The following is an 18,911-nucleotide window of genomic DNA, read 5'->3' as shown; positions in this document are numbered from 1 at the left end:
GGACCCCCCCCCAGCCCCCTCCCCGGCACGGACCCCCCCATCCTCCTCCCCGGCACGGACCCCCCCATCCCCCCTCCCCGGCCCTCCCCGGCACGGATCCCCCCCATACTCCTCCCCGGCACGGACCCCCCCAATTCCCCTCCCTGGCACGGACCCCCCATACCCCTCCCTGGCACGGACCCCCCCATCTTCCTCCCCAGCATGGACTCCCCCATCCCCCCCTCCCCAGGGTGGGGGGCCGTGCCGGGGAGGGCCGGGGAGGGGGGATGGGGAGGACCGTGCCAGGGAGGAGGATGGGGGGGTCCTTCCCTCCATCCCCCCTCCCCGGCACGGACCCCCCCATCCTCCTCTCCGGCACTCACCCCCCCCCTCCCGGCCCTCCCCCGGAGCCCAGCCCACTCTAACCACCACCCCCCGCCGCACACACACACACAAAACCCTGCACACACCTCTCCCCCACACATTCAGACTGCGGCCACGCCATCGCCTGCCCAGCGGCCAACCACCCAGGCCGTCACCCACCTCCACGCTGGTCGGCGTAAACCTTGAGCACAGGTTGACGCCAATTAAAAGGAGGTTTGATTTACGCCGACGTGACCCGTCATCACGTCAACGGGACTTCGGCCCATCCGGACGGGAGAATATCGGCAGGCCCAAAATCGGCTGCCTTGCGCCCACCCGTGCCTTCTCCGACGTCTGCAGTGCCATTGACGCCTCGACGACTTTTCTCCCTTCGGAGACTTCGGCGGGCGGCGGGGGCGGAATTCACGGCGGCCAACGGCCATTCTCCGACCCGCTGGGGGGTCGGAGAATGACACCCTTTTTCTCAGGATTAATCAGGGAAGTCCCAAAGAGATGGGTGGAGAGCCACTTGAAGTCAAAATGACCAAAGACGCACCAGAAGATGTACAAAGATTAAGGAACAAAGACAAGTACAGCACAGGAACAGGCCTTTCGGCCCTCCAAGTCTGTGCCGATCACGTTGCCCTAGCTAAAAAAAAAACTCTGCCCTTACTCGGTCCGTATCCCTCTATTTCCCCTCTATTCATGTACCCTCCAGATGCCTCGTATATGTTGCTAATAAGTACAAAGAACCAAGGTAAAAACTGAGGAATGTTGGACCAGCAGAAATAAGAAAACTCCACGAGGGGATTGAAGGAAAAGAGGAATAGGCCTGTGATCTGTTTGATGTACAGCTTCATGGCAGGGGGAGTTCCCAAACAGAAAAGCAGATAGTGAGGGAGATGCCTCACTCAGTTGACGAGCTACAAGTGAGTATGGCAGGAACTGACATGCACTTAGGGGCATTGCGTTCTGGGCACATCGAGAAGGTTAGCGAAATTTTAGACTATGCCCACTAGCTCCAGAACCTCCAATCAGTGGAAATAGTTTATCTTTATCTAGCCCATCCTTTCCTGTTAATATCTTGAAGACTTTAATCAGATCACCCCTTGACATTCTAAATTATGGCAAAAAACAGGCCTAATTTGTGTTATGTCCACTCGTAACTCAACCCCTTTAGTTCAGGTATCATTTTTGTAAAATGACGTTGCACACCCTCCCTCCAAGGCCAAAATATCCTTCCTAAGGTCTGGTGCCCAGAACTGCTCATAGTTCTCCAAGTGGGGTCGAACCAGGGTTTTGTATAGCTGCAGCATTACTCTGTGTCTTTATACTCCAATCCTCCAGAAATAAAGGCTAGCATGTCATTAGCCCTTTTGATTATTTTCTGTACTTGTTGAGGACATTTTAAAGTACCTAAACTCCCAAGTCTCTTTGGACATCCACTGTACTTAACCCATTTAGAAAGTACCCTGCTCGACACTTTTACAGTACAAAATGGATAATCTCACGCTTGCTTATATTGAATTCCATCTGCCACAACTGTGCCCATTCACCCAGTTTGTCAATATCTCCTTGCAATTTTATACTATCATCTAGATTGTCTACAATGCCGCCTAACCTAGGTACCATCAGCAAATTTGGATATGTGACTTTCTATGCCATCATCCAAGCTGTCAATGAATAATGTGAATAATTGAGGCCCCAACCTGTTGATAGTCACCCTGGCCTTGCCCAGGAACAATCTTACAAGGATGCTGATAGAAATTGACTTTTCTAGTCAGCTATAACCATGAGAGTAAGGGGAGATGATAGAGGTAAAAGGGTTAAAGGAGAACTCATCAAGAATAATTAACTATAATCATATTACGTGAGTGCAACAATAGCTGGGAATCCACTAAGGGTTAATCCAGATCATACACTTTAATTTCTGTAATTTCTTAAGTTTCACTTTTGCAAGTTGCTTGAGGCTACAAGGTCAGTGACGCCAACTAGCTAAAAGGCCCCGTTGTATGGTAATAACTGGGCGACTGTCCAGTACGAGTAGTCTCGTTTCTATAGTAACAGCCAGTCTAGGGTGATAATTTCTTAACAAAAACTGCGTTTTTCTAATTAAATTGAAAGGCAATGGAATGGGAAATTGGCACCAATATATTAAAATACATATAATCTCTTAACTTGATGGACAGACAGTTTGGCTGAATTGCGTGAACTATAAATTAGTTAAAGCCAATCAGAAGTAAAAAGAAGGCCAGACCTTAAGATAATAATCTCCTTTAGAATCACTTCCCGGGTTGGAAAAACTCATTCGGGAATCATCCCTGTCTATATTTCTGAAACCTATTTCTTTGCTGCTTGCTTTTGCTAATCACCATCTTTCTTTTGTTTAAATCACTTAGTTATATTATCCTGTGTATTATGATTTGAAGAATTACCACAATCTGTAATTGAATGAAAACTCAACTACTGTACTCGCTAAAGATAATCAATCTGACTAGCTTGCTGCAGGGCTAGTCAGAACTTCCTAAATGTTGTACTGAAAACAAGTTTACCAGTGGCACAGCTGACAAATAAAGTACAAGTGGACTTTGCCAAAAATCACAGACTTGACCTCTGTTATTTGGGAACTGAGAAGGGATAACGGATATCGAGGGTTCCGAATAGACACAGAGATCCATCAAATGGTGCTGCGAACAACAGGCGCTGCGAGACATAAGGAGGGAGGACTGGACCGAAGACCATGCTGTTGACGAGAGTACGAGATACCGAATCATTAACGAAGACAGAATCGCTGACCGGAAGACCGCACTTTGACTTTGATCCGAAGATCGATGGGACTGAGGTAAGAAATCACCTTTACCTCATTAACGTCATAAACAAGGATGCCCTCCTCCATCCTCCCCCCGCCCCCCCCCCCCCCCGCCCCCCCCCCCCCACCCACCCCCACCCCGCAAACATCAGGGCCGGGATTCTCTGATAATCGTGGCCAAGTGTTGACAGCGGCATCAAAATCGGCGCGAGCGACTCTGGCGTTGACCCGATCAAAAGTGCACATATTCTGCGCCATGGAAGGGGCCAGCACGGGCGTCACGGGAAGCACGATGGCGCGGCCTGGAATGGCATCACAGACGCACATGGCATAATTAACGCCGCGCCACGTTGCTCTGAAATAGACGCCACCCGCATGTCTGAATAAAGCTCGTAGCCTTACAGATGAAGTAGATGTTTTATTTCTATCCTCTTGTTCTCTCTCCAGCGCTTATGCTATGCTACATCTGAGCTGCCTGTCTGTGTCCTGCTCACCAGCTGCTGTTCCTGTGAAGAGTGTCTTGACTTCCCATTTGTCTATGTATATATACATCTCTGGTTCTCCCTCTAATGGTTACTTAGTTGTAGTGTATTTACATTAACCCCTTGTGTATATACAGTGATGCATATCACTACGTCCCCCCTTTTTTTCTTTTTACATATTTTCTGTACTTTGTTAAAGAAAATTGTACAGAACAGGTAGATAAATGATGATAGGTACAAGTTGTGATGACATTGATGATTATACAAAGCCAATTAATATTTATGATTCCAATCTTAATTTTAAAAATGTATGAGTCCAAACTTTATGAGTTTGTTCGGTTGAGTTCTGTTTTCTGTTGTTGATGTGGTGATATTGATTTTGTAATTTCTTTGTGAATGTCGTCAGTGTTCTTATTTTCAAGTTAGCAACAAATCATCACAAGTTATTCGAGTGGTCGAACCACTGATGTTGACTGACATGGACTTTTTTCTGTGCTTGTGGTATCAATTTAGTGTGTCATCTGCCTTGAAAGCTGGTGTGCTTGTTTGTTCAGAGCAAATGTGAATTTGTGAGATGTGTTGTCATGCCACGGTGTGTTTGTAGTCTTGTCATTATTTTGGAGTGTGCTGTTGCATTGTCCTTCTTGTGCAGAGTTGTACCATGTTGTACAGGTCGTTGTTTCATTGTTGTTGTTTCTGTCCTTGTTATTTTTGTTGTCGTACTTGTTTTTTTTGTCGTGCTTGTTGTTTCTGTTTTTGTTGTTTTCATTGTTGTTCTTGTTGTCGTGTTTGCTGTTGCTGTTGTTGGCTTTGTTATGTTTCTTGTTGCTGTTTTTGTTGTTGTTCTTGTAGATTTTGTTGTTGTTCTTGTTTCTCTTGTACTTCTTGTGGTTTTTGTTGTCCTTGTTGCGCTCAATGACTGTTCCGTGTGGATAATTTGAGTCATTCTCAAATTTATTGGTGTCAATGTCCTTTGTGGTATCTGACGTTTCATTGAGCGTTTCTTCTTGAGGATTGTGAGAATGATCTGACGTTGCATTGATCTTGCTGACATCAGTCATTCGTGGTGGATTTGATTCCTCTTCTTTGCTTCCTCTTCTGGAGTCATTTCTGGTCCATTTGAATCATCTTTGGTTTCTTGGTGCTCCTCTTCTGTAGTCAAAATCTTCAAGATTTTATTTTCTTGTGGGTAGTTTAGAGTAGATGAGGTTTCAATTGATGCGGTCTCACTAGAGTCATGAGTGGTTGTGCTTTGATTGTCAAGTTCTTTTGTACAGACGAGCTGAGATCTGTCAGTCTCACTGTGATCTTGCACATCTTGTATGGGAATTGTGATTTCTTCGTCACTTGTCTCACATACAGTGGGTAGACTTATATAGTCTTCTTGTTGATTATGTGAGCTTGGTAGACTTTCATAGTCTGCTTCTGGTTGCTCAGATAAGGTTGATAGACCTTCATGGTCTTGTTCATGCATGGACTTCGCTCGGGAGTCTTTAGTTGCTTCCATTTTGGAGTTTGTCAACGAGCTCTCTGTGGAGGCTTGTGTCGCTCTCTTTGTGGAGTCTTTCATCGCTCTCAGCGTGGAGTCATGCAGTGTTCTCTCTGTGGAGTCGATCTGTGCTCTCTCAACGGAGTCGTTCAGTACTCGCTGTCTGGCATCGTTCTCTTCTTGGGTATTTGACAGGTTGCTGTCATCCAACGTATCGACGATCTGCCATTGCATCATGGTATTGGATTCATCGACCATGAGTAGAGTCGTGTTGAGCTTTTCAACCCTGTCACCGATGCTATGATTAGCATATCTGAATAACTCAGCCATGTCTGAGTAGTTTTTATCGATAAACAAATGATTTTTTTTTGTTTCGGGTTTGTTATTGTCCTCTTCATGTTCAATGAACAAATCATCTTCTTTGGTTTCTGATTTGTCATTGTGCTCTTCACTTTGGGTGGTGCAAACTGTTTATTGCAGGGTGCTGCGAAAGTTATGTTCAACTGCTGGTCGAAGTTCAGGCATTGTTGTGCCTTTTTGAGGTTAAAGTTGTTGGTTTTGAACCTTTAAGAGTCTTGTTTGTGATTTTCGGGCATTTCCCCTTTAAGTGGGCGTGGTCTGAGTTGTCCGACTCATTTTGCATGCGCAAATCGATTTTCCTTTACTGTGCTCTTTTTTGTAAACTGGGCATGAGCGGCTTGCGCATGCGCAGAACGATCTGCGCGCAAAACCTCTTTTTTTAATTGCGCATGCGCGGATTGAGCATAACGATCTGAATCAAAAACCTCTTTTTTCAAATGCGCATGCGCGGTTGCGGTTTCCTGCGCATGCGCAGACACAGATTTGAATCTTTTGTTCCCCGGGCAGTTTAAAATGTGCTCAGGCACCATTTTAACTTCTTCAGACAACAAAGAACAAAGAAATGTACAGCACAGGAACAGGCCCTTCGGCCCTCCAAGCCCGTGCCGACCATGCTGCCAGACTAAACTACAATCTTCTACACTTCCTGGGTCCGTATCCTTCTATTCCCATCCTATTCATATATTTGTCAAGATGCCCCTTAAATGTCCCTATCGTCCCTGCTTCCACTACCTCCTCCGGTAGTGAGTTCCAGGCACCCACTACCCTCTGCGTAAAAAACTTGCCTCGTACATCTACTCTAAACTTTGCCCCTCTCACCTTAAACCTATGCCCCCTAGTAATTGACCCCTCTACCCTGGGGAAAAGCCTCTGACTATCCACTCTGTCTATGCCCCTCATAATTTTGTATACCTCTATCAGGTCGCCCCTCAACCTCCTTCGTTCCAGTGAGAACAAACCGAGTTTATTCAATCGCTCCTCATAGCTTATGCCCTCCATACCAGGCAACATTCTGGTAAATCTCTTCTGCACCCTCTCTAAAGCCTCCACATCCTTCTGGTAGTGTGGCGACCAGAATTGAACACTATACTCCAAGTGTGGCCTAACTAAGGTTCTATACAGCTGCAACATGACTTGCCAATTCTTATACTCAATGCCCCGGCCAATGAAGGCAAGCATGCCGTATGCCTTCTTGACTACCTTCTCCACCTGTGTTGCCCCTTTCAATGACCTGTGGACCTGTACTCCTAGATCTCTTTGACTTTCAATACTCTTGAGGGTTCTACCATTCACTGTATATTCCCTACCTGCATTAGCCCTTCCAAAATGCATTACCTCACATTTGTCCGGATTAAACTCCATCTGCCATCTCTCCGCCCAAGTCTCCAGACAATCTAAATCCTGCTGTATCCTCAGACAGTCCTCATCGCTATCCGCAATTCCACCAACCTTTGTGTCGTCTGCAAACTTACTAATCAGACCAGTTACATTTTCCTCCAAATCATTTATATATACTACAAAGAGCAAAGGTCCCAGCACTGATCCCTGTGGAACACCACTGGTCACAGCCCTCCAATTAGAAAAGCATCCCTCCATTGCTACCCTCTGCCTTCTATGGCCTAGCCAGTTCTGTATCCACCTTGCCAGTTCACCCCTGATCCCGTGTGACTTCACCTTTTGTACTAGTCTACCATGAGGGACCTTGTCAAAGGCCTTACTGAAGTCCATATAGACAACATCTACTGCCCTACCTGCATCAATCATCTTAGTGACCTCCTCGAAAAACTCTATCAAGTTAGTGAGACACGACCTCCCCTTCACAAAACCGTGCTGCCTCTCACTAATACGTCCATTTGCTTCCAAATGGGAGTAGATCCTGTCTCGAAGAATTCTCTCCAGTAATTTCCCTACCACTGAAGTAAGGCTCACCGGCCTGTAGTTCCCGGGATTATCCTTGCTACCCTTCTTAAACAGAGGAACAACATTGGCTATTCTCCAGTCCTCCGGGACATCCCCTGAAGACAGCGAGGATCCAAAGATTTCTGTCAAGGCCTCAGCAATTTCCTCTCCAGCCTCCTTCAGTATTCTGGGGTAGATCCCATCCGGCCCTGGGGACTTACCTACCTTAATATTTTTTAAGACACCCAACACCTCGTCTTTTTGGATCACCAATGTGACCCAGGCTATCTACACCCCCTTCTCCAGACTCAACATCTACCAATTCCTTCTCTTTGGTGAATACTGATGCAAAGTATTCATTTAGTACCTCGCCCATTTCCTCTGGCTCCACACATAGATTCCCTTGCCTATCCTTCAGTGGGCCAACCCTTTCCCTGGCTACCCTCTTGCTTTTTATGTACGTAAACCTGTGGAAAGGAACATTTTCACCATTTTGTTTTCTTGCGATCTGTACTTGTCAATTGCGATTTCAAGTGTTAAATCTTTCTGTTCTAGTAATGGTTGTTTGAGTTTTGCATCACTCATTCCCTGTGCAATTTGGTCTCTGAGCATTGAATGTCTTAAAGCAGCATTGTAAGTGGTGTTACAGTGATCTTCAACTTTTTAAGTATTACTTCTAATTTGGTGTTGTCTTCACCTTTCAAGTAATTAAAGCTGTTATAGATTTCTCTAGCTTCATGTCCTGCTAGTAGAAGTGCTATTTTCATTTCTTCTGAGGCCGTGCTCAATTTTCCATCTATGACTTAAATTACTTGTTGTTTTCAGCTGCGGTGGAGTTCCAACGGGTTTCATCGACTCAGCGCAGTCTCCCCACGTACGAGTTTTCTTTTGTTTTCGATCTTGCTTTGTCTGCTTCTTGTGTAACTTTTCTAGTAAGTGTTCTGAAGTCACCTGGTACCATATATTATTCCTTGAGTCTGAATAAAGCTCGTACTCTTATAGTTGAAATAGATGCTTTATTTCTATGAGTTTGTTCTCTCACCAGCGCTTATAATATGTTACATCTGAGCTGCCTGTCTATGTCCTGCTCGCCAGCTGCCGTTCCTGTTCGAGTGTCTTGACTTCCTTTTTGTCTATGTATATATACATCTCTGGTGCTCCCGAGAGTTACTTAGTTGTAGTGTATTTACATTAACCCCTTGTGTATATACAGTGATGCATATCACTACACCACACACACACAGGCCAATGTGGGAAGATGGCCGCCCGCCGCGCAGCCCTGAAGTTCTAGGACAGTGACATGGAGATACTCCTGGCTGCCGTGGAGCAAAGGAGGGAGGCCCTGTACCCTGAACACGGCCGCAGGGTCGCAGCCAAAGCCACCCGCCGCCTGTGGGACAGGTGGGAGAAGCTGTCAGCGCCGTAAGCATAACACCCAGGACAGGCAGCCAGTGCCACAAGAAGCTCAACGACCTAGTCAGAGCAGCCAGGGTGAGTACCCCCACTGTGCCCATGCCTTCAACCCCCCAACTGCCACACATGTGGCACAGCCCCTCCCCCCCCACATGGGGGGGCGGTACAACCCCAGCTGTGCTCCACGTGGCTGCACCCACCCACCCATGCCAGCTGCATTGGCATGATAACCTGTGAACCTATGCCAACATACATCCAACCGCTGGGCTGCAAGTATATGTCCGCCTAACACTGCTGATCTTTTTGTGCCCCCCCCGCCCCAGGACAAGTGCGCCCTTAACAACCGGGAGCGTGCCAGGACCGGAGGGGGTCCACCTGAATTGCGCCCCCTAACCGTACATGAACAGAGGGCACTGAACCTCGCAGGCTGACCCAAGAGGTTGCCGATGCCAAAATCGGGGGTGCACCACTAAGTGAGAGACCCCTGCCTGCCACCCCCTTCCCCACCCTTACATCCCTTTTCCCCCCTCCCCCCACTTCCATCCCTTCTTTCCCCCCCCTTTCCATCCCCCCTTCCTCACACCACCCCCTCAGCCCCATCTGCGTGTCTCACCATGCATGCTGCATTGTGTTTTGCAGGACTACCCGGCAATCGACCCATCCCAGCGGATGCAGCCTGCCCCCCAGCCGGTGCCAGTGCGGCCACAAGGAAGGCATTGACCCGGGCTATCAGGCGTAGCCCTCTGCTATACAGTGCAAAGACGGCAATGACCTAGGGACTCATCAAGCGATGTGGAGGGCAGCCAAAGCAACAGCCCCCTGTCCCAGTTGAGTCACGACACCACAACACAGGGGATGGAGACAGAGGGCACAGATGGGCGGGACACCACTATACAGGGGACCTACACCGATGAGACGGACACACATGACACACCAACCCAGAACACCCACGTGCAGGGGACAGACTGACAGGACACCCACACACAGGGGACGGATGTCCAGGACACCCACACGCAGGGGACGGATGTCCAGGACACCCACACGCAGGGGACGGACGGATAGGACACACCACCCCTGGGGACCCCGGATCTTGGTCTGTGAGGACCTCCACATAACGCCACTGCTGTCTCCTACACCCTCCACCATCGCAGGGACACTCACCTCGGTTGGTCACCTTAGCGATGAGGCTTCTGGGACACTCACTGTGCGCACCACAGAGCCGTCCTGGTACAGCAAGTGGAGGTAGGAGCAGCCGGACGGTCGGAGGGCAGACCAGCCCCAGCAACCAGCTGCCGCCCAGATGGGTCCCGGGTTCCTGGACTTCCCACACCCACTCATAGGGCTGATGCTCTATGGACAAGTGAAGGGGGTGACGGCCGGCTTCCAGCAGCTGCAGACGCAGGTGCAGAAGTCCAAATGCATGCAACAGCACGCAGTGGTGCTGGTCATGCTTGCCACCCAGGCCAAAACCGCACGGGTGGCATCCACGGCGGAGGCAATGGGGGCGACGGTGTTGGACATGGGTCGCAGTATGCAAGGCCTGGGGCTTTTCATGCAGGCGGCGTCCGTGGCCCAGGACATGGCTACCCTCTCACAGGCAGCCATGAGCCCGAGCCAGCTGTAGATCGTGGCAGCACTTAGCACTGTGGCCCAGTCTCAGCAGGCAATGGCCCAGTCTCAGCAGGCAGTGACCCAGTCTCAGCAGGCAATGGCCCAGTCTCAGCAGGCAGTGGCCCAGTCTCAGCAGGCCATTGCTGAGAGCATCGGCGCTATTGCCCAGGTGCTGGCTGGCGTCACACAGACAGGGATGGCCAACTCCCTGAGCTCCATGGCTGCAAACTTGCAGACCCTTGTCGATACCTGAGCGGGCATTCAGGACTGGCAGCGCCAGGTGCCGAGGGTGCCTCAGGTGCTGGATCTGCTTGCGCTCCCATCCCATGGAGAGCCCCGGGGGCCACCGGGCACCCAGAGGGAGGAGGAGGAGCTGGGGCCCGTTCCTGGTCCCCCTGCACGGGAGGTCTCAGAACACTGCAACACCTCGGTCTCCCCCCCCCCTCCTTCCGTCCCATGTGTGTCTGGTGGGCAAAGGGCAGAACAGGGTGGTACAACGCTATCCCGGTTGCCCGATGAGCAGCCTGGCCCATCCAGGCAGGGCTGCCCCAGGAAATGGCCGCCTAGTCACAGGGCAGGAATCACAGGAGTCCACCTCCAGTTCTGCTGTACCATCTGGGGAACCACATGGACATGGTCATATGGCCCGTAAAGCCAGAAAAGTAGACACTGAGTAAGTTGGCATGGGTGCAGGGCACAGACTAGTTATAGGGGCTAGGGCACGTGTATGAACTGTTTGTCATTAAACTCACTTTTGCACCGACGGAAGCTGCCTCTGTGCTCTGTCCGATGCGTGCAGGGGTGGGGTGGGAAGTGTGCGCCTGTGTGTGTTAGGGGTGATAAGACGTCGGGCTCAGGTGAGTGTGGGGTGTGCCCTCCCCCCCCGGGTCGCAGGCGCCACCCCGCCCCTGGGCAGTCGACGGATCCGTGCACTGCAGTGTCCAGGCTGCATGCAGGGACCTCCGAGGTGGAGGGTGTTACTGTGGCCATGAGTCAGACATTGTCTAACGATGTAGAGCCCAGAGCTCATCGCAGAGCGGGTTGTCATCATCCTCCATGCCATGCAATAGACCCGCCTCCACTGGTGACCGTGTGAGTCCTGCCCGTTGTGCCGCGGGTGGATGTGTAATGGAGGGGTGGTGTGCATGCGGGTGGTTGATGGTGGGCGGTGTTAGGGGGGGTCAGTGATGGGCGAGGTGAGGGTGGTGGGGGGGTGCCGTACTGTGCCATCCGTGCCCATACTCAGCAAATCCTTCCCCCCCCTCCCAGTCTGTGAACCGTGAGGCTATCAACTCGCCTCCTGATCGATATCATTGGGCAGCCATATCGCTTGTCCAGCCCATTTGTCTCATACATTGCGCCCCCTCCATATCCTTCTCATCTGGGGAGGCATATCCTTTGTCGTGTTCCCCCCCTCCCCTCCTCCTCATTCTCCTCTGCCTCAAGCACATCGCCCCTCTGCTGGGCTATATTGTGCAGGACGTAGCAGACCATGACGGGGCAGCCGACCCTCTCCGTCGGGTATTGGAGGGCTCCTACAGAGTGGTCAAGACACCTGATGCGCACCTTCAGCAGCCCAAAGCACCTTTCGATCACACCCCTAGTTGCACATTGGGCATCGTTGTAGCAGGTCTCCACGTCGGTCTGTGGCCTCCATAGAGGCGTCATCAGCCACGACCGCAATGGGTAACCCCTGTCGCCCAGCAAACAGCCCCGCCGCCGGGTGGGTGTCCCTCGAACATGTGGGGATGAACGATTGTGCCAATATGAACGAGTCATGTACACTGCCCGGGTACCGGGCATAGACGTGCAGGATCATCATCTGGTGGTCACAGGTCACCTGCATGTTCATGGAGTAGGTCCCCTCCCTATTCATGAACACGGCCCTGTTACCCGAGGGTGGCCACATGGCGACGTGCACTCCATCGATTGCCCCCTGGACCATGGGGATCCTGGCAACCGCGGCAAAGCCTGCTGCCCGGGCATCCTGGTGGGTGTGGTCCACAGGCAACTGAATGTAGCGCTCTGCCCTGTCGGACAGGGTGTCGGTCACTGCAGAGATGCACCTGTGCACCGATGCCGGACAGGACCCACTCGCTGACTGGAACAACCCCGTGGCATAAAAGTTCAGGGCAACCGTCACCTTGACGGCCACCGGGAGAGGATGTCCACCCTCAATCCCACGCGGTGCCAGGTGTGCCATCAGATGGCAGATATGGGCGACGGTTTCCCAGCTCATCCGGAGTCTCCTCCTGCATGCCCTGTCCGGGAGGTCCTGGAAGGACATGCGGCGCTGGCACACATGCGGCCTCATCGGGCGCCTCCGATGCCGTGCCACCACCTCCACCTCTTCCTCATCCAGTCGGGTGGGCGGCCCTCTAGCCTGGGCGGCTGCCACCTGCCCCTCTGCGGCATGCTCCTCTGCGGCAGCCTCCGCCGCCTCCCCGTCACTCCCTGCTCCAGCTCCCATAGGACTTCATGCAGGGCAGCGGCCCCCACCACGGCAGCCAACATCGCTGGGTGATGACCAAATGTAACGGTGTGCAGGGCGTGGGGGCTGACGACATTTCATCATTGCAAATAACCCCCCTCCACAACCAGGTGCCATGGGCTACATAGCCGCCACTGTTGCGAGCTGGCACTTAGCCACGCATAAACCTAGCCCCCGGACCCACCCCGACCCCTCCCCGACACCCCTCCACCACTTCCCCCCCCCCCCCCCGACACCAGCACCGACACCGACCCGCCAGGCAGCCTCCGCCCCCGACAACGGCACACCCCGCAGCCACGGCCGTGCCGTCTCGACATCTGTGCGTCCCCCCCAAGCCGACCCCTACCTCCTCCTTCGTGGGCGTCAGCCAGCACGGCTGGTTGTCGCTGTTCAAAAGGATGTTTGATTTACGTCGGTGTGATCCGGCGGGACTTCGGCCCATCCGGGCCAGAGATTCGCTGCAGGCCCGGGGACCAATACGTTGCACCACTTCTGCCGATTCTCCGACCCGCGCGGTGCACTCCGCGTTGGCATGATTTTGGCCGGGTCAGAGTATCGGAGCCCCGGCGTCGGAGCGGCATGGCAGGCTTCTCGCGATGGCGATTCTCCGACCCGGCGCAGGATCGGAGAACATCGGCCCAGGTGTCTCCATATTATACTCTTTTAACAAAACAAATGATTTTAAAAGAGAAATGAGTGAGGGGGGTGTTAAGGCGACAGCCTCTTGGTGGGGCACCCCCCCGCAGCCACAGACAGACAGTCTGCTCCTGGGTCTGAATAAGGTGGCTGTCAACGGGTCCAGACATCGGAGGGCTGAGGGGTTCATCCGGAAACTGCAGCAACCAAAAACACATCTGGAAAGGAAACTTAAAACAGCAAACTAAAATGTGATTGGAGAGGTTGATAACCCCAGCACCCATGGTGTATTTAACTAATCAAACTAAAATATAATTCCTGGCCGTGATGATGGACACGATCTCTCACCGCTCGTGGAAGACTGCTATCATAGAGTATGTTGTCTATTTCATGTGCTCAAAGTACTGAATTAAACAATGTCCTTGCCCTGTGTGCCCCAACAATATGATTAGCATACCATTAACAGTCCACCCGGCCGGTGGATAGGACATAGCCATGGATGGTGATGGTAAAGTCTGAAGGAAAAGCTGCACATTTGCCAATTGCAGGAGCCAATTGCAGGAGCTGTATCATAATAATAATCGCTTGTCACAAGTAGGCTTCAATGAAGTTACTGTGAAAAGCCCCTCGTCGCCACACTCCGGCGCCTGTTCGGGGAGGCTAGAACAGGAATTGAACCCTAGCTGCTGGCCTTGTTCTGCATTACAAGCCAGCTTTTTAGCCCACTGTGCTAAACCAGCCCCAGTTTGGTGAGATTTCCTTCAAAGTATCCAATTGCTTCGACAGTTCTCCTTGCAACCTCACCAGTGTTCTCTAACACACCCTCATCTACATTGTGTTTAGATCCAATTGAACCACCAATGATACCAAGGGCTGAAATCCTGATTGATGTGTGGTGGAACCAGCAAAATGCCAAGGCAATTCTCAACCAGGAAAATTCATGGTATTCTGTCAATGCTCACATCTTGGTCACTTTGCTGAGGTAACGAAAGATGACAAAGGTATGTGGGAGCAGTAAGAAACCTGAGAGAGGAGATGGTGGGTTGAAGTATTGATGAAAAACTGTGAAAATAAAGTCAGGAGAAAGCATTGTGTAAAGAAAGTGTGCGAAAATCAAGTCAGCAGAGAGCATAGGAAACATAATCACATGTAATTCTATAGGCAAGGTGACTGACTCATCACCTTCAATCCAGGTAATGACAATGTTTCATCAAACCTTTCCCTCCTATCATTGACAAATGTAACCCAACTTTATCTTTGAATCATTTGAGATTGGCACTGATGTTCAGAACCCTATAAAACCCACACCTTCTATTTATTAATTATCCAATGAATCTGTCTTACCTGACCCCAGATGGCACCTTCTAATACAAAGGTTTCTTCAAGCACATGTAAAAAAGTGAGGAATTTTTTATCTTTATATTCAAAACGTTCTCCAAAGACAGTTGAACAGATAATATTCGAAGCTGCACTGGTTAGAAGGAAATTTGGATCCAAAGGAAGCCCTGTATAAAAGATAATGAATTATAATATTTTTCTAAGAGATGACCCTGGTAATAATAGACATTTTGAAACTTACATGAACAGATTTTCGTGACGGATTTAGCAGCTGACTGAAGGTTGGCTGCTCATTCCACATTTAAATCCCTCCATTCTGATCTGTTCAAATCTGGGGCCAATGCTTCCCCTTTTTGGGAACCCGGAATCTTGGTTTCCAGTCAATGCAGAACACCGATTATCACCGCAAACCAGAGTCTCAGATATGTAAACTCTCTTGTTCAAATACTGTCCTGGCTGACTTTCCTTTAGTCATCATCTATTCATTTCAGCACACACAAAACTCTGCTGTGCAAATCCTACTGCACACCAAGTGCCATTCACCTCTCACCCCTGTGCTCGTTGGCTTACATTGAATCTCAGACCACCGACAAGTCAACTTACCATTGACCAGAAACTGAATTGAACTGAACTAACCATATAAATACTGTGGCACAAATTCAGGTCAAAGACTAGGAATCCTGCGGCAAATAACTCACCTCCTGACTCCTCAAAAGCCTGTCCATCATCTACAAGGTACGAGTCAGGAGTGTGATGGAATACTCCCCACTTGCCTGGATGAGTGCAGCTCCTACAACACTCAAGAAGCTCAACACCATCCAGGACAAAGCAGCCCACTTGATTGGTTCAATTCCTCCACCACCGACACACAGTGGCAGCCGTATGTAGCGTCTACAAGATGCACTGTGGGAATTCACCAAGGTGCCTTAGGCAGCACCTTCCAAACCCATAACTACTACTATCTAGAAGGTTCCCCTCCGGGTCATTCACCATCCTGACTTGGATCTACATCACCAATCCTTCACTATCATTGGGAATTCCCTCTCTAACAGTACCGTGGGTGTACCTACACTTCAGCGACTGCAGTGGTTCAAGAAGACAACTGATCACAACCTTCACAAGGGCAGTTATGGAAAGATAACAAATGTTGTCCTAGCCAGTGATGCCCACACCCAGTAAATGAATTTTTAAAAACTGTAAACATATTAGCAGTGTTCTAATCCCTTAATGGCCTCAGTCCTCTATCTCTAAAATCTCCCCCAAGCACTAAAACATAGTAACATAGAAAGTCGGAACAGGAGGAGGCCATTTGGTCCTGAGAGCTGGCCCCATCATTCAATATGACCATGACTGTTCCTCTATCACAGTACCACACACACACTCTCTCACCATACCCCTTGATGCCTCTGTCTTTCGCAAAAGTGGGGCGAGATTCTCTGCCCCCCCAGCGGGTCGGAGAATGGCCGTTGGCCGCCGTGAATTCCGCCCCCGCTGCCCGCCAAAGTCTCCGAAGGGAGAAAAGTCGTCGAGGCGTCAATGGCGCCGCAAACCTCGGAGAATGGCACGGGTGGGCGCAAGGCAATGGATTTTGGGGCTGCCGATATTCTCCCGTCCGGATGGGCCGAAGTCCCGCCGACGTGATCACGGGTCACGTCGGCGTAAATCAAACCACCTATTAATTGGCGTCAACCAGTGCTCAAGGTTTACGCCGACCAGCGTGGAGGTGGGTGACGGCCTGGGGGGTTGGCCGCTGGAGAGGCGATGGTGTGGCCGCAGTCTGAATGTGTGGGGGAGAGGTGGGTGTAGGGTTTTGTGTGTGTGTGTGCGGCGAAGGGGGGGGGGCTGGTTAGAGTGGGCTGGGCTCTGCGGGGGTGCCGGGAGGGGGGGTGAGTGCCGGGGAGGAGGATGGGGTCCGTGCCGGGGAGGAGGATGGGGTCCGTGCCGGGGAGGGGGATGGGGGGGTGGGGGGGGTCCGTGCCGGGGAGGGGGATGGGGTCCGTGCCGGGGGGGGAGGAGGATGGGGTCCGTGCCGTGGGGGAGGAGGATGGGGTCCATGCCGGGGAGGTACGTGGGGGGGGGGGGGGCAAGTGAGTTGGTCCACCTGGCCAGGTGCCAGCCTCCAACAGTCGGACCCATGCAGTCCATGCCACCTGGCTGGGGGGAGGAGGGGGTATGGGCAATGATGACACGTCGTCGTTCCCCCCCCCCCCCAGGCCGTCATGTTTTCCGATCAGCCAGTGATGTTGGCCGCCGTGGCGGCAGCCGCTCATGTCTATGTTGCCCTGGATGAGGAGGAGGAGAAGGAGGAGGAGCGTGCCAGAGAGGCGGCGCAGGCTGCCGCAGAGGGGCAGGCGGCAGCCGACCAGGCTGGAGGGACACCTGGCCGACAGGACTAGGAGGGGGAGGAGGACATCGCGGCCCCACGGCAACGGAGGCACCCAAGGGCGCCCCGTGTGTACCGGCCCCGGCAGTCATACCAGGACCTCACGGACCGAGAATGCAGGAGGAGACTCCGGATGAGCCGGGAAACCGTGGCACACATCTGCCACCTGCTAGCACACCTGTCACCGCGTGGCACTGGCGGGGGACACCCTCTCTCCGTGTCCGTCAAGGTTTTGCACTGAGTGCTGAATTTGGTGCATTTGAGTGCGCTAGTGAGAGTTTGGTGACCGAGAGAGTGCTGAATTTGGTGCATTTGAGTGCGATAGTGAGAGCTTGGTGACCGAGGGAGTTAGGTGAGGAGGGAGTAAGGCGCTCCTTTCATTTTGTTTCCGACATTTCCGCAAAGAGTGCGAAGAGAGCCAGGAGTTTACAGAAAGTGTAGCTGACTGGGAGCAGGGTCAGAGGGCGGAGATCTAGTTAGTCCACAGGGCAGCTATATTCTGTCAGGTAAGAGGGGATGGAGGCTAGGCCAGTTACATGCTCCTCCTGTAGGATGTGGGTGGTGAGGGATACCACCGGTGTCCCCACTGACTATACCTGCGGGAAGTGCACCCAACTTCAGCTCCTCAAAGACCGTGTTAGGGTACTGGAGCTGAAGCTGGATGAACTTCGGATCATCCGGGAGGCAGAGGGGGTGATTGAGAAGAGTTACAAGGAGGTAACCACACCCAAGGTACAGGACAAGAATAGCTGGGTTACAGTCAGGGGGAAAAAAACAAACAGGCAGAAAGTGCAGGGATCCCTCGTGGCCGTTCCCCTTCAAAACAAGTATACCGTTTTGGATGCTGTTGGGGGGGATGACCTACCGGGGGAAGGCCCTAGCGGCCAGGTCTCTGGCACTGAGTCTGGCTCTGGGGCTCAGAAGGGAAGGGGGGAGAATAGAAAAGCAATAGTTGTAGGAGATTCAATGGTTAGGGGAATAGATAGGAGATTCTGTGGTCGCGAGCGAGACTCCCGGAAGGTATGTTGCCTCCCGGGTGCCAGGGCCAGGGATGTCTCGGATCGTGTCTTCAGGATCCTTAAGGGGGAGGGTGAGCAGCCAGAAGTCGTGGTGCACATTGGTACCAACGACATAGGTAGGAAAAGGGGTGTGGAGGTAATAAACAAGTTTAGGGAGTTAGGCTGGAAGTTAAAAGCCAGGACAGACAGAGTTGTCATCTCTGGTTTTTTGCCGGTGCCACGTGATAACGAGGCTAGGAATAGGGAGAGAGTGCAGTTGAACACGTGGCTGCAGGAATGGTGTAGGAGGGAGGGCTTCAGGTATTTGGATAATTGGAGTGCATTCTGGGGAAGGTGGGACCTGTACAAGCAGGACGGGTTGCATCTGAACCAGAGGGGCACCAATATCCTGGGAGGGAGGTTTTCTAGTACTCTTCGGGAGGATTTAAACTAATTTGGCAGGGGAATGGGAACCGGATTTGTAGTCCAGCAACTAAGGTAGCCGATATTTAGGACGCCAAAGCGTGTAATGAGGCAGTGGGGAAGGGAACACTGACAAAGGAGAGTACTTGCAGGCACGGAGAGGGGTTGAAGTGTGTATACTTCAACGCAAGAAGCATCAGGAATAAGGTGGGTGAACTTAAGGCATGGATCGGTACT

The 18,911-nt window shown here is 51.5% G+C and overlaps 1 protein-coding gene across 1 annotated transcript in view; it reads right to left on the bottom strand.

Moving 5' to 3' along the window:
- The window catches only part of LOC140386680 (cytochrome P450 2D3-like), a 167,500-nt gene that overhangs the window by 93,116 nt on the left and 55,473 nt on the right, over positions 1 to 18,911 (bottom strand). The window contains exon 4 of the mRNA XM_072469230.1: positions 14,877 to 15,037. Within this exon, the coding sequence (XP_072325331.1) occupies positions 14,877 to 15,037 (161 nt within the window). The remainder of the gene's footprint in view (positions 1 to 14,876; positions 15,038 to 18,911) is intronic.

The sequence above is a fragment of the Scyliorhinus torazame genome, chromosome 12, assembly GCF_047496885.1.
Source record: "Scyliorhinus torazame isolate Kashiwa2021f chromosome 12, sScyTor2.1, whole genome shotgun sequence".
Classification (NCBI taxonomy): Eukaryota; Metazoa; Chordata; class Chondrichthyes; order Carcharhiniformes; family Scyliorhinidae; genus Scyliorhinus; species Scyliorhinus torazame.
This window is presented reverse-complemented; position numbering and strand designations above follow the sequence as displayed.